Below are 15,489 nucleotides of genomic sequence, written 5' to 3' on the forward strand. Positions count from 1 at the left end.
CATATATATAAATTATATTTATAATTTAACTGAGAATGCTACTAATGCCTTCCTTCTCCCTTAGGGGGTGAGAGGTGAACTAGTGAACTATCAAAAGGAGGTTATATTTGTATGTTGTTTTCAAATAATGAGATTTTGTTTATAATTATAAATTTGTAAAGATCCTTTCTGTAACTTGTAGCAGTTCACTCTTATATTCATTAAAACTGTGGAAAGGGACTTATATTCTATTCTATTGTTTTAGGTAAGATGAATTGTATTTCTACTTTGATGTATTTTACTTAGTACTTCTGCTATAGCTTTGTAACTATTATTTATAATAAACTATTGTTTTAGCAATTGTCTACTGTCTATTTTCTTCAAAATTTCAAATAGAATAAAGTCTTCTCAAATATGGCTTTAAGTAAGAAATTACATGTTCATATCAAAGGAGAAAAAAAGTATGAATTAACTGCTGTTTCTGTGGACAAGATTGTATGGTTCATCCTTTCAGACCAGCTGAAGGATTTGGACTGACTCAAAGAACTATTAACAATTAACACGATTGTAAGTAGTAAAAATTCAATTACTAAAGTGGGAGGATACAGAAAAGTTGCTGTTACATTTAAACCAGAATTGCAACAGAAATATTTAGATGAAGATAATAACTTAAGAATTAGTGATCACTATCTTTGAAGAAACTAAAACGGCCAATGAAGTTTTTTTGATTAAACGTATAAAGGAGTTAGAGGATCGCATTTCAACTAAATACGAAGTAACTTTAAGTGAAATAGAGCAACAATTTTTGTTGAGTAAGTCTAATGGAAAACAAGAAGCTGTAAATTTGATTACCTCTTTTGAGAATGAATGTATCAGATTTAAAATACTAGATTGTTCCACCAGAGTATAAGCCTTAAAATTGTTTATAAATGGTAATGTTAGAGAATGGTACAGTTCAGATTTAATTAAGTTACCGTTAACTGATTGGGAATTATGGAAAAGATCATTTTTATTGGTTTATGGGAAAAAGATTTGGAGTGCAATCCGCATAACATTAATTATAAGTATGTGTTCGGTTCATTGATTGACTTTGTGCTCAAGAAAGAACGTTTACTTATGGAAGCAGACAAAAATATGCCCGAAATGACTAGAATATACCAGATAGTGTACAATTTCCTTCTTGATGCTTGTTTTATCGAATTCTCTGCTACTGTCGGATGAAATTCTGTCTGGCACTCCATAAAATTGGAACCAAGTCCACAATACTCGTAACACTGCTTCTGCCGATCCATCTTACACCGCATGTGCCACTTTTGCAGTTTACTTAAGACATCTATGATCGGGATCCATCTATAACCTTTCCACGTAATGGAGTCTACTTGAATATCACTGAGAGGAGCATCTGCGGTGGGGGTCTTTTCTTGCGTCGCCTTGGTGGATGTATATCGTACTTAGACACACTTCGCGAGTGGTTCTTCCCAGGTTTAGACGCGTCTTTCAGCGTTCTGCATTTATCTTTCCGAATGCTCGTTTGCGACCAGATCAGGATGGTATCTTTCAACTTCCTGTCTGCGTCACTGCCCCTACCAGCCGATGGCACTTAAACTTTCTGACACCGATTCTAATTTTCCACCGTCCTCTTTTATTTCTCACTCGTGCCCCCACTTTCTCTAGTAAATCACAACCTATGATCACTTGGCAATCTCTTGTCATTTTTTTCAAAAATGACTCTTGTCATCAAATTCTTGCCCTTACCACCCCTTTCACCTAATTCCATTTTTATCTCCCCTTCTACACTGCAGTGTCCACCCAGAGTAATCAATTGGCATTTACATTCCTCAACCCGGAGTGCTCCCTCTCCACCCCTCAATTTTTCCAGTGCTTCTCGAGATGCGTTAGTATGAGAGCTTCCAGTATCTACGAGGCATCTGACTCCTCTTGTTCGAATAATAGGCAGATTGTCAGTCTCTTTATTCACATTGTTGCTCAACAATGTGCGGTCCCCCCTCTGCCGGTGCATACCTCGAATCTCCTCTCTGGTCCTTCCTCCATCCTCGGCGCGCCTCTACACGTCTCCGCTGTCCTCCCAGATTCCTTCCTTCTGCTTCAATCTCCGAGACATCCGACACTTCTATGGACACATTTCTTCACTAAGGTATTCTTCTCTGTCTCAGAATCAAGGCGTTAACCTCCATCGTTTCCACCAGGTCCGATTTCTGCCTACGGTACACATAGGGACATTTTATCGCAATGTGTTCCTCATTACCGCACTCGAAACACTGATTCTGGGGAAACTGGGCCACCAGGTGTCCAATTTTGCCACATCCGTGACTCTTACGGTCCTCTCGCCGGCTACAGTTTCTGGGCTTTGCTAGCCATGGTGTTCTGTCCCTGTTCGGCGTTTTCTCCCTACCGCTGTTGTACTCTCTTCTTCTTAAGGGCAGAGTTGTTCTAGGCCGATTGTATGTAATCCTAGTCCACCCTGGCTATTCCACTTCCATTTAGGTCTCCTGTCCCCGGGCATATATATCTATTAGCTCCTGAGCACACTCTTCAAAGTAGCGTTCTCTCGGTACCCCTCCTTCTTCCCCAGCTCTTTTGCCAACTGAACGTCTAGTACATTGCATAGGAATTGTATCCGATCCTGTACCTGGATTGTATCCATCATCTCGCTAAGTTGTATCAGCGATTCTGTTGTACCCTGCCAGGAGTTCCATGGCATACTGCCCATTAAACTTTCTCGGTTTCTTGGTCTTCCTAATGATCATAAATATATCCTCTTCAGGGGGCCACCAAACTCCTTGATCACACTCCAGGCTGTCTCCTCATCAGCTTTAATTTGATTGAGGATGCTTCTTTTCATCCTGCAGACAACTGCTGCCCTTAACGCCTCACCATCCTCACTACCGAACAGGTTTTCGGCTGTCTTCGCTTCTATTCCACCGAGAGAGGCGACCGCACATTGAGAAACTCATGTGAGAGGAGAACGGGCAATCTTTCTATAATCCAAGTGAACAAGGAGTGAGCTGTCTGGTGGACAGGGGCAGCTCAAACACCATTGCTTGCAGAGAAGTACTAGAGACATTGAGTGGTGCGGGGAGGACACTCCAAGTACAGGTTCGCCAAAGTAAATTAATCACTCTGGTTGGTCCATGCAGTGTAGAGGGGGAGATATAGATTGGACTGGGTAAATGGGGAGCTAAAGGGGACATTTTAACAATTTATGTAGTGAGTAGGATGCCCAGGTATTATCAGGTGATTACTGGTTGTGATCATTTAGAGAAGGTAGGGGCTAGGATTAAGAATAGTAATGGGAAATGGAATATTAGAATTGGACGAAGGAAGTACAGATGCCAACAAACAATAGCAGACGGGAAGGCGTGAGTAGGGGCAATAACACAGGCGGAGAATTGGAAGGACTCTATTATAAATGAATTTGACATTTTTTTTAATGAAGGAGATGTATCGGGTGCAACAGGAAGGACAGTACATGAGATTCCGCTAAAGCAAGAAAGAGTGACGTATGTTAAAGAATGACGATACCCACAGGCACTCAGGAAGCACATCAGAAAGGAAATCGAAAATTTAAGAAGACAAGGAATCATTGTGGATAGTACGTCACCTTATAATAGACCATTGTGGGCGTAGCGGAAGAAACCAACGCCAGAGGAAATCGTGGAAAAATATAGTGTGGTCATTGACTATCTTAAGCTCAATGAGAATACCGTCGATCAGTACCCGATATCGAGATTTGAGGTTATACTTTAGGGACTGGGAAGGGCTAAAAACTGCATCACCCTAGACTTAAAAGCAGGGTATCACCAGATTCGTATGCACCCAGAGGACTAACATAAAACTGCTTTTACTTTCGAAAAAGGGCACAATGAATTTAAGAGGATTCCTTTCGACCTGAAGAACGCGCCAACGCGAATTTTTGAGAGCGTTAAATGAATCAGTATGCCAGATTTACATGGATGACCACCTAGTATTTATTAAATCGGATATGGACCATTTGAAGCATCTACACAGCGTGAAATATCTCGGGAGAAATCATCGCTTGGACAAAAACAGATGAAATTTCTAGGAAATACCATGTCTCAGGAGGGGGTTAGACCTGATGTGCAGAAGGTAGTCCGGATGGCGGTGCCGGCCGACATAAAAGGAATCAGGAGTTCGTTAGGGGCATTAAACTACTATCTTCGGGTAAACGATCTTCATGGCTTTCGTTTACCCGAAACACCCGGTGTTTAAATAAAATATAAAGCACGAAACATGGGCGTTGATGACCTCAGGGTTTTACGCCCTTAAACCCCAGACAACAACAACAACTACTATCTTCGGTTCATCCGTAACATGGCGTATTACCAAGGACCCCTTAGTTTTTTAGAAAAAGGTAGTTCGATGACGCCGACCATTGGAAGCAATATTATAAAATGTATAAACCAGCTACAGAAGGAACCTGTACCTTTCCAATGAAATTCACGTTGACGACAGACGCTAGTGAGTACACGCTGGGAGTGGTACTGTCACAGGAAGGTGAGGAAGGAGAACGTCCCATGGCGTACTCTAGTAGACGACTTGCAGAGGCCGAAGCGTTGTAGCAAGAACTACTTGGAATTGTGTGGGCCATGGAGCATTTCCGACGCAACTTGTTTGGAAGACGATTTAGGGTCCAGACGGACCACAGGTCTGTGCCATTCCACCCATTGGTGGGGAAGCTAAAGGAATCATCCACGATAATCACATGGTAGAAAGAACTGTTAAGTCAATACAATATGGACATAACTTACAAACCTAGCAAGGCTAACGTTGTAAATGATTGATTTCGTGAGCGATCATGATAAACGCAGTAGAAGATGACCAAGGGGAAACATCTGGAGTTGGAAGGCAGTTCTTGGGGAAGAAAAACAGCAATCAGCCTCACCAGAGAACCAGATTAGGGAGGAGACGTCCGCAGAAGAAATTTCGAACGACGAAAATGGAGGAAGAGAGGAAATGAGAATATTGGAAGTGGTGTGGCGTCTAAACACTCCTTCAACATCCAAAGAGCCGCGCCCCAAAGGGATAGAGCGAGTTGGTACCCGCTAGAAATGGGACTAGAATCTAATGGCGCGATGGAACGGGCAATCACAGCATACAATCACTCCATACACACAGTCACAGGGTTTGCCCCATTTGAAATTCTTTTTGGGATGCGGGGGCATCGACGGGACTACCATTGTACATTGCCGGGAGAGGATGAAATGGCCGGTATTGGGATGAACTTGCAAAAGTAGTGGGCCTGAACTTGAATGTCCAAGACCTGTTAGATAAAATAAATATTGAGACATTGGTATAAAGGAAAGCGAGGACTAATAGAAGGAAAGAGACGCAGAGGTATAAGGACCCGTTCAGACTGATCGTCAGTAGAGAACATAATAGAAAGCATCAAAGAACCTAGAAAGGGGATAACTGTCCACACTGAACAGTTAAAACTTCCGCCAATCACAATATAGAGTGTCATTATATCGCCAAAACTAGATTAGACTACATGAAATTTAGTTATTTTATTAATTTTTTTTTTGTTTCTAGTTTGCTTGTTAATTTTGTATATATAAATTTCAAAAATTTTTGTAAATATAGTCTTTTTCATTGTACAAGCTTTCCTTTTATTTTTATGTTTAATTTATGTACATAGCATTAAGTTTATGCTTATGCTTGTATATTTCTTTTTTTACAGTGTTACTGATATATATTTTTTTTTTGTATATGATGGAGTTTACGAGTACAGAAGGCCTGATTTTTACTGGCTGTAGTTTATTGTTAATAGTTTTCAAATTTTTTTTTTATATGTGATAATAATGTGCAATATAAGTTCACGAGGATTGTTTGTGAACTGGTGGGGGGGAGTTACGGCCGAAATACAATAATAGCTGACCTGTCCGTACAGGCCGTACCAGCTGTTTGAGTCTAAAATCTGATTGATATGTATGTATAGAACTACTGGACTCAATAAAAGCCATTCTATATCTGGAACTCGTGAGAGTCATTTCATACCCTTTTTTCTTTCAACAATACTTGAGTTTTATATATGCATATGTGTGTGTGTGTGTGTACTTATATAATATATTTAGCCATTATATTTAGGCGAACATAAAATCAATGACAGGTTGGTGAATAATTCTACTACATATTTTGATTTAGAAAAAGAATTTAAGATAAATATTCAGGGAGAAGGAGACTCCGTTTTTCAGTCTTTATGTGATTTAGAGATAATCAAAAATTGGCAAAGGCAAACGTCCGACAAGATGAGTCCATGACCTTTTTGGGAAGAGGAGACCATAAAATTTGATATATTCTGCGCTTCTAGGCCCATATATTTTTGCAAACCCCTCTTTATACCATAGGTGCGATATTCTGCAAGAAAGTAATATAACTATGCAAATCGATAAACTTTTTTTTTTTGTTATTTAGACATTTGTTTTAGCAGGCACCACCAGATCTGGTCATATATATCCTTATACCGTGGGTGTGGGTTTTGTCTCAATTTCTTATTAGTTAAAATATGTCAATTATGAAATTTTTTTTTTTTCTTTCCCGCCTACATTTTACTTTTAGGCTATCAAAAAATGATAAAATAATAAATAAAATAGTGTAGATTTTGTAACATGTATACAGAGGCGGATCCAGACATTATGTTAAGGGGGGGTCCCAAAAAGAGTAACTCAAAAAAATTAAGAGGGGCTTCTCAACTGAGTTGAGTTTTTTTAATAGTCGACATTGTTTTTTATGTAGAGATTGTCCTAAAGCTATAATTGATACATGGTACATGTTAGAATAAAAACACCTTTTGCATAATACGGTGATGTGATTTGATTTTACTTTATACATTATTGTAGTTTTAAACAGTTGAAGGTTTAAAAAATCTACACAATAAAAAGAAAAATCAGGTGCGGTACGCGCATTATACAACATTCACTTACTACTCCGACATATATCCATGAGCATACCCATAGGAGGTAGGGTAGCTACGTCCCCCCCCCCCCCCAGGAGTGAAAAATTATTAATTTAATAAAAAATATAGTTTTACGAGCAAATACTTATTGTAATAACTAATAAAGTACTGTGACAATTATACATAATGTTCTTAGAATTTTGGTTTCATTCTCCTTTTCCGTTTTGAAATGTCACAACCTGATTGACTATGGCTCTTTCCAGTCGTATACCCGTCAAAAATCTGTAATGTCAGTTTCGTGGGAATTTTCTTTTTTGTGATTGGGAGTAAGCGAGAAAAAGGTTTGTGTCACAAAATGTACTATTTTATCATTGGGAACTGTAGATAAGGCTTTTGAATGGCTTCTAATTGCCAGTAGTTAAAGTCTCAGGTTTAGCTCCAGACAGGAGCTGAATATAGTATTATTGGGCGTATTACAATTTTGTATCATTTTGTTACTCTGTGATAATTTCTAATTTCTATTTAGGTATAAAATTAAAATCTGTACCACTACAACCCATGAAAGGTTAGAGGTTCAGGTTGGAGAGCGGTGGCACCGTGGTAAGGCATGATGCTACTAACTCTAAGGACTCGGGTTCGAATCCGGCTGGGTATAAAATTGTTTTCTGTAACACTTTAGCCGTGAGTCAACCCTGCGGGATTTGGAGTCCACCCACTGGGGTCCACCCCGCCTCATAAATTGGGTACCCTTAATTTGGTAAAAACCTGGCGGTTGAATATGATTCTGACCAAATTACCTCCCTGCACAAACGTTGGTCTAGTAACAGTACTTCCTTACAAAGTACTGAACCCTGACCCTTAATGGTTTGTAGCGGTACAGATTTTAATTTTTTTTTTTTAATTAATTATAATGTTAATAATCGGAGAAGTTTGTCGGGGGGTGCGGTCAGCAAAGAACAACATAAATAAACAAAACCATATTTATTTATTACATTTATTTATTTATTATTTATTATATAGACCATAATAAATAAATATGGTTTTGTTTATTTATGTTGTTCTTTCCTGACCGCACCCCCCGACAAACTTCTCCAATCATTAATCTAAGGTCAACTATCTACACCTCATTATAATATTAATATCTTAATTCTATTGCATTTGTTTTGTATATGTTTGAGTAATGTTAAAGATTAGTCCAGTTCTAATTCTAAGTAGTAGACAGAATGAGCCTATGGGGTGGTAGTACTATTAATAACCATGTTTTGAATTAGGGATGATAACAATCTTTTAGTGGATATAATAACTTGTGTTGTTGTTCATTTACTTTAAACTTCTATTTTCAGAAATAAACGCTGATTTTTAATTTCTCTTTGCGATATATAGAATATATAGTAAGGGAAAGTATTGTGATAATGCAAATGTCCGATTTGGAGTTTAATGGAAATACACGTTTTGTGGTCCCCTGGGTCAAAATAACCAAGTCTCGCAAGATGTTCTTTGGTATGTGAAAATAGTCTTGTTCAAAAACGAAAAGTAGTACCAAACTGATATTACATATTTAAGGCAGTTATATGCCCAGAAGGAGGGAGCAACAATTCAACAAAATCGGCCAACCGGAAGTGTCACTTCATAGAATCGATTTTTCACATTTTTTTTTCGAAATTCTCAAAAATGGTATTTAATATAAGCTAGGTCTTATCCTCATTGAAACAGGCTAGCAGAACTAAAATGAAAAAAAAAATCAACACACATCAATGGTCTGGGTGCCTGGAAATAAAATATATATAGTTTTCCACAAGTTATTTGTAATTCTCTACAACAGTTAATTAAAAATCCATATTGCCACTATCAACAGAATAATATATTCCTATATGAATATTTCCTATTCCATGAATGAATACCCATTTTCTTTGTTTCAAATAAAATATTCTTAGTATAACATTTGTACTTATAAACTTTTAAGTTTGGGACCTTCTTGGTTGCATTATCAAATCTGACACTTCTCTCGATTTAAAATTGTTTTCAACCTCAAAATATTTTCAGGTCTCAAATGAAAGCTTAGGATTTCTAATTTCTAAAACAATCAGGCATTATTGAAAATCCTATACAGATAACTCAATATTACAGTAATCATTAAAAATTCCCTAATTGTGACTAAATTCTCAGAATCCAGAAATTATGTCTTTTCACAACCATTTTTACTGTCTTTTCCAAGGCCCACCATACTGAATTTTTGGAAAAGTCAGATTATTTAGGAACAAGACATCTTAAGTTTTAATTTAAAGTTAAGGTTGTACTTCAAAAAACAAACACATACAGGGGCAGGAGAGAGAGGAGAGGTAGAGAGAGGTATTAATACAGTTACCACGAATAAATATTAGTTAATATGATCCAAACTTCATCTTTCTCTAATAAAGCTTAAACAGAATTTATAAATTAATTATTTTTTAAAATAATAACTACTTCATCACTTTTAAATTAAATTAAAAAATATATTAGTACAGCAACAAAATATTTAAATAAATTAACAAAACTATTAAATAATCAGTGCCTACTTATGCTAATTATAAAAGATTTTATAAACAAAGCATTCAGTGCAATATGTTTAGTCCTTACATGCAAACACAGCTCAAAAATAATGGAAGTGCACTGTAACTAAACTGAAATAATTATGTTCATAAAAAACAAAAAAAAAATTCAATTCTAAAAGAAACAAATAATTAAGTTCATCTGACAGATTGAAGCATTTTAAATAATTTAATTTTTAATAGCTAACTAAATAAAATTTCTACAAAAATAGAAAATAATATTTACAATAAACCAAAATTTATACTTGCCCGGGCATACATGACTAGTAAAATAAATATTTATAAAAATAGATGGTGAACTATAAACTCACAAGTCTGTTCAGTAAAAGGCACTTCTCAAATAAAAATGGAATAGAATCTACACTGGTATGACAAAATATTTGTAACACAAAATGATTTTCTTAGCAATTTACATCAGCACTGGGGACAAAAAATGTTAAACAGATCAATATTTCATAATAGGTGCAAAAATATAGATTTTTTTCAGAAATATATCACAAAATTTGGCACAGCACAAGGAATTAACTATGTGTGATGCTATTCTGGAATTAATTTACATCATAAATATCATAATGTTGAAACTGAATAGTGACTATAATTAAAATACTAGTATCAGCAACTGAGTGATTAAAAATATCTGGGTGTATATATGTATATATATACACAAACATACACAATTTTACATTAAGTAGAATCTCTATGCTCATACACTCACCAGTTCAACAAGTTCAGCATTCCAACATAACCATATAGCTTGTCGATACATTAAAACTTCATGTTGCCACATGTCAATGCATGTGAGTAAGATATAAAGTTATACATGTACTCTTTCAGTATCTAATGATCTGTTAAAAGTAATTATTACTCTCCATAGTAAAACATATTTCTGTTATTTGATCAGTTTTTGTTATGTTTCAAGTACATGATTAAAGTTTATTGATGTCTGAAGTCAGTGGAAATGGAAAATGAAAATACAAAAAATTAACAGATCGAAAAAAGAGAAATTGTTAGTGAAAAGTTGGTAAAAAACTGGAAAAAAGGTGAAAAGTTTGGTGATTTCACTAATTTTTATGGGGATCAACATACCCCAATATATGATATTAAAATGAATTTAGAAAAAAATCAAGTGGTTTGTGAACTATGTCATCAGCAAAGCAATTTGAGGAGAGTTTTGAGTGGTGATGATTACCCATTAGGTAGAAAATGCTTTATATCCATGATTTCTTTATGATTGTAGCAACACAAACATATGTATACATTTATCATGATAAATATATCCATACTAAACATATATGTATATATATAAATAAATTCATTATAATAAATATTTACAAATTGAACATATGTTTACATTTATCATAATAAAATTTATGAATATTTTACCTCCATAATCTGGCATATCTCAATCCAGTATGTATTGAATTATAAAGACTCTACTGTATTTAGTTTTATATATAGGTATAAATATATATATATATATTGAGCGCCACCCGGACTATCTTCCTCCTATCTACTTCTGTTGGTTGACTGTACTGTATCTTCTTCAAATATATATATATACACATATACATACATAAAAAATGAAAATAACTAATTACACATACAGCACACAGATAAGTTGTTAAGTGAAACTAACCGCTAACCACTAATTAATATTTTAATACCAATCTTGAAATAATTCATTAACTTATAAAAAATAAATATTAATCAAAAGGGTTTTTCTATTTTCTCGTTTTGCATGTGCACTCCACATTCTTAATACTGGATCATAATTAAAAATTATAGAAAAAGAATCCAAACCTAATATTATAATTGAGGCAATTGATCTTCAATTACTCAAGGTAGAATTGAAAAGTGCTGTGAAAATATTCTGGTATCCTAATTCAAGATAATTTTTTTTTGGGGGGGGGGAAAGATAAATAAATGAAAAGTGTGAAATCATAGTGAAATAAAACTTGGATATTTTTAAAAAAATATTACCTAAAGAATATCATTTAAACTTATAAAGTAAAATACATAAGAAATACAAACAAAAAAGTATGTACAAAAAAACACTACTGAAAACTCTGAATTATATACAGAATGGATTATTATACAAATTGAGGGCAATTAGTGATTTTAGTTAGCAACAGCCTATCTCGAATTGTTAATACTAATATGGAAACATATTTTGTTAGCAAAACATAATACTCTACTTTTACATTAAAAATATATTTTTTTTAAAAATAAAAATAATATACATTTTCTCCATTTTAAAAGCAGCCTATAAGTGATGAGTTGTAGATTTAACTCAACTGATATATAATCCTTATATAAGAGCAACGAATGAAAGCTGTTGTAAATGTGGAATCAATTGCAAAAGTTAAATTTTAGAATACATAATGGAGAAATTTTGAAGGAGAAAAGAAATAAAAATTTTTAAAATGCAAACAATTTTTCAGTTTTTACTAATTTAGAACATGTATGGTTTATTATCAACATCTATGGTTTATCTTTAAAAATTGTTAATAAAGGTTTCAAAAATAATAGATTAAACAAAATGTATAAACATATAATTTAAAAAATGAAACATTTTTTTAAGAAATCAGATTGGAAAGAAAATATTTTGGAAGAGATGCTGCTATAACTTTTACAGGAGATTATGCGTTTTTTTAAAACTTAAATACTAATTTAAATAAATTTTTGTTGATTGGAGTTTTGAATGTATCAGAGAAGAGAGGATTCCAGAGCATTGCAGTGGGAGAAAGAAGAAAGGCAGTGGAAAGAGAGGCTCTTATAATGCCCATAGTAAAATCCAATATGTTGTTCATCAAACTACTCCCGTTTGTTGTCGGGGAAATAGGAAAATATCGAACTACGAGTAGTTTCTGGAAAAGTAGATCAACAATTGAACAAATTTTCAGCCTCACAGTGGTTTTGGAAAATATATCTGAATACAGAATGTTGACACACCATCTGTTTATGGACTTTAGGTTTTCCTACTGTAGTGTAAAGAGGCCCAAGCTTAATGATACTCTTCAAGAACATAGTATCTCACCTACAGTTATTAGCCTAGCAAAAATGTGATGACAAAGATGAATGTATATAAACAAGTCTTTAGCCCTTCACTGACCTATGTAGCTGAAAGCTGGCCTAGACAGAGAAAAATTCCTGAAGAAAGTTATCGGTAAGACTAGATTAGACCAAATGAGAAATAAAGAAGAGGCAGGGCTGGAACCACTAATGGAAAATATTCATAAAATTTAATTAGGAGAGCTATAATGTAGACTGCCAAAAAATTTAGGAAAGAAATTAAAACTAATATATACCAGATTCTAAAAAATAAATTTTTTTTTTTCTAGGTATATGAATCAATAATTTATGGTTTATATGTTTAAATGAAAAACAAAATGTGTTAACAAATATCAACATAAAAAAAAGTAATATAAAGCAAAATTGAAATGGTATAACTGTTGGTTAGACCTAGGAATAAAGGTACAATCACAAATTACTTTAAAATAATTTAATTGAATTTGTGAATTTTAATGCAGTAACACTATGTTTTTATGGGAATAATAAATATATGATATATGTGTTAAGTGGTAATAAATGATATAAGATAGGGTATTCAATTATATTTAAATAAAATGATAGGAGAAGAGACAGGGCAGGAACCACTAATAGAAAATATTTACAGAAGAGAATTCATGTGGTTTGGCCATGAGCAAAGTATATCGATCAATAAATTACCAAAAATATAAGGGAAGCAGAGACTGAGGAAAAACGATAATGTGGAGAATCAAGAAATAAGTAGGAAAACCTCATATTTGACCAGACAAGGAACAGAGCAATTACTCTAGGTGAAGTCAAGAAGTTATTCAAAGATATGTTTAAGAAATGGATAATGGCTTCCCTGACACCGTAAGGTATATAGGTTGGTAAAAGAAGAAGAAAGATGACAATAGTTGATCTCAAATATACTGTCTAAATTCAGACAGAGCTTTCTATTGAGTTCTAAACTTAGGTTAAAGCTTGGTGACCACTGAGAAGATGGAAAAACGTGGAAATATACGAGCTATTTGGGGAAACTAACATACCAAACTTATGAAGACTGGACATCTTCGTTGGGCTGGACACGTTCGGATGAATATGGATCAGACAAGTCTAGAGGGAAACTTGTAACAAGCTAGAGCTAGAGGAAGATCAAACTCAGATGGGAGGAATGTGTGGCCTAAGATGCAGGAACAGTTTTAGGAGTGAGATATTGGAGAGTAGCAACATAGGACCAGAAAACCTGGCAAAAGCTTAGAGGACATGGATATCAAAGCCCATGGCTGTTGTGCCATGGAATGGAGCTGAACTGGATTTATTAGGGATCAATCATATTCTATATGAAATCCTAATATAGTGAGGATATTCTTCAAAAATGTGTCTAACTGAAAGAACATTATTACAATTGTAAATGATAATGAACAATTTAGATCTACAAATTCTTAATCAAAAAATGTTTCACGTAATTATTCATTTACTTATTACCTATTATTATTTAATGTATAAAACTAATATATGATTTTATTAAACATTAATAGAACACACATCACACACAGCTAAAACCAAATGAAATGTATTTACTTATTTACATATCAGTACCCCAAAATATATTTATTTAATTAAAACTAATTAAAGTACAATCTCAAAAATAACTTATATTAGTGACATGCGAAAGAATCAAAGTTGGGAGAATCAACAAAAACCACGCCGCAACTTCCCCCTGTGAAAGCAAAAATTTATTAAAGGCACAAAAACAAAATGTTAACTTACACATACAAGACCACAAACTACTATAATATTCAATGAAATATTAGGTTAAATGCACAAAATAAAATAAATGCAGAAATTTATAAACAATAGAGTGGAAATGACAATGTTAATACTTCTTTTTTTTCAATTTGAGATTGAAAAATGTTTAATGTGTGCCTCACTTTTCAACAAAATGGACACCAGGCAGTGAATGTCAAGAAGTCGAAGATGTGTGGAAATTTCCAAAATGATTTATTTTCACTATTTTCAATCAATTCACATTAATGTTAAACAGATTTTTTTAAGAATGTACAATTTTCTGAATTGTCAAAAATGTTTTTTAATGACAATCAGAAACAGTTACTTAATAGTTTTTGAAAATAAGTTTAAATATTGCCATTAAGGCTAGGCTATATTTAAAGCATTTGAGAGTTTTAAATCTAAATAAATTTGTTTTTATATAACATTTTTATTATATAGCTCCATCAAAAAACCTTAAAGCTGTATTTTTTTAATTTGTACTACTTAAATTACAAACTTTTGATTTTCATACACATTGAAAAACTACAAAAATTAATGCGTAAAACATAAAATTATTTTTAAATAATGAGTTATAGTTGGCTGTAGATAATAATTAGAGAAGATGGTCAGGGAGTGCGGTCAGCAAAAAAGAACACAAATAAACGAAAATTATTTATTCATGCCAATGTTTTGACCTGAATTTCAGGTCTTCATCAGGGCTATAGAGCAAAAAGAGATAAAACTATCATTCAGAGAAACATAAAATTGAAAAAAAAATGATACACTAACAAATTTGGAAATATATAAAACATTGATTTGAATAATAAAGATTGATAAACATGGAATTAGACAGTAGTAGATTGGTAATAGTGAAAGATGAAATATAATATTATATAGGTAAAGGGTTGCATGGTCTGAGGAGAGAAAACGTAGACACGCAGAGCTCATGAGGGACAGGAGAGGAAGCAGATGAAGAAGAAGCATTAGAATGCGTGTGGTCTCTAGGCCTTATCATGAAGAAAAAAAAATTATATATATGATACAATGAGTAATTGACTTATATATAAATAACAGTGTAAATATCAACATATAAACATACATACATTTATATATAAAAATACTTCCTTTTGCAATACCATCTCACATCCAAAACCGATGCTCCCAGACCATAACACCGTAATTTAAGAT

At 33.8% G+C, this 15,489-nt stretch overlaps 1 protein-coding gene across 2 annotated transcripts in view; it reads right to left on the bottom strand.

The window, feature by feature from the left end:
* The window catches only part of LOC106681952 (isocitrate dehydrogenase [NAD] subunit gamma, mitochondrial), an 85,768-nt gene that overhangs the window by 1,025 nt on the left and 69,254 nt on the right, over positions 1-15,489 (bottom strand). Inside the window, exon 10 of one of the 2 annotated variants that reach the window (XM_067046583.1) lies at positions 9,381-14,251. The exons of the other annotated variant lie outside the window; for it this stretch is intronic. Coding sequence (XP_066902684.1) covers positions 14,224-14,251 — 28 coding nt within the window. The 3' untranslated portion in view covers positions 9,381-14,223. Of the gene's footprint in view, positions 1-9,380; positions 14,252-15,489 lie in introns of those variants that run through there. 2 annotated transcript variants of the gene reach the window in all.

Source organism: Halyomorpha halys, unplaced genomic scaffold (genome assembly GCF_000696795.3).
Source record: "Halyomorpha halys isolate HHAL.00 unplaced genomic scaffold, Hhal_1.1 Scaffold378.1, whole genome shotgun sequence".
NCBI classification, from domain to species: domain Eukaryota; kingdom Metazoa; phylum Arthropoda; class Insecta; order Hemiptera; family Pentatomidae; genus Halyomorpha; species Halyomorpha halys.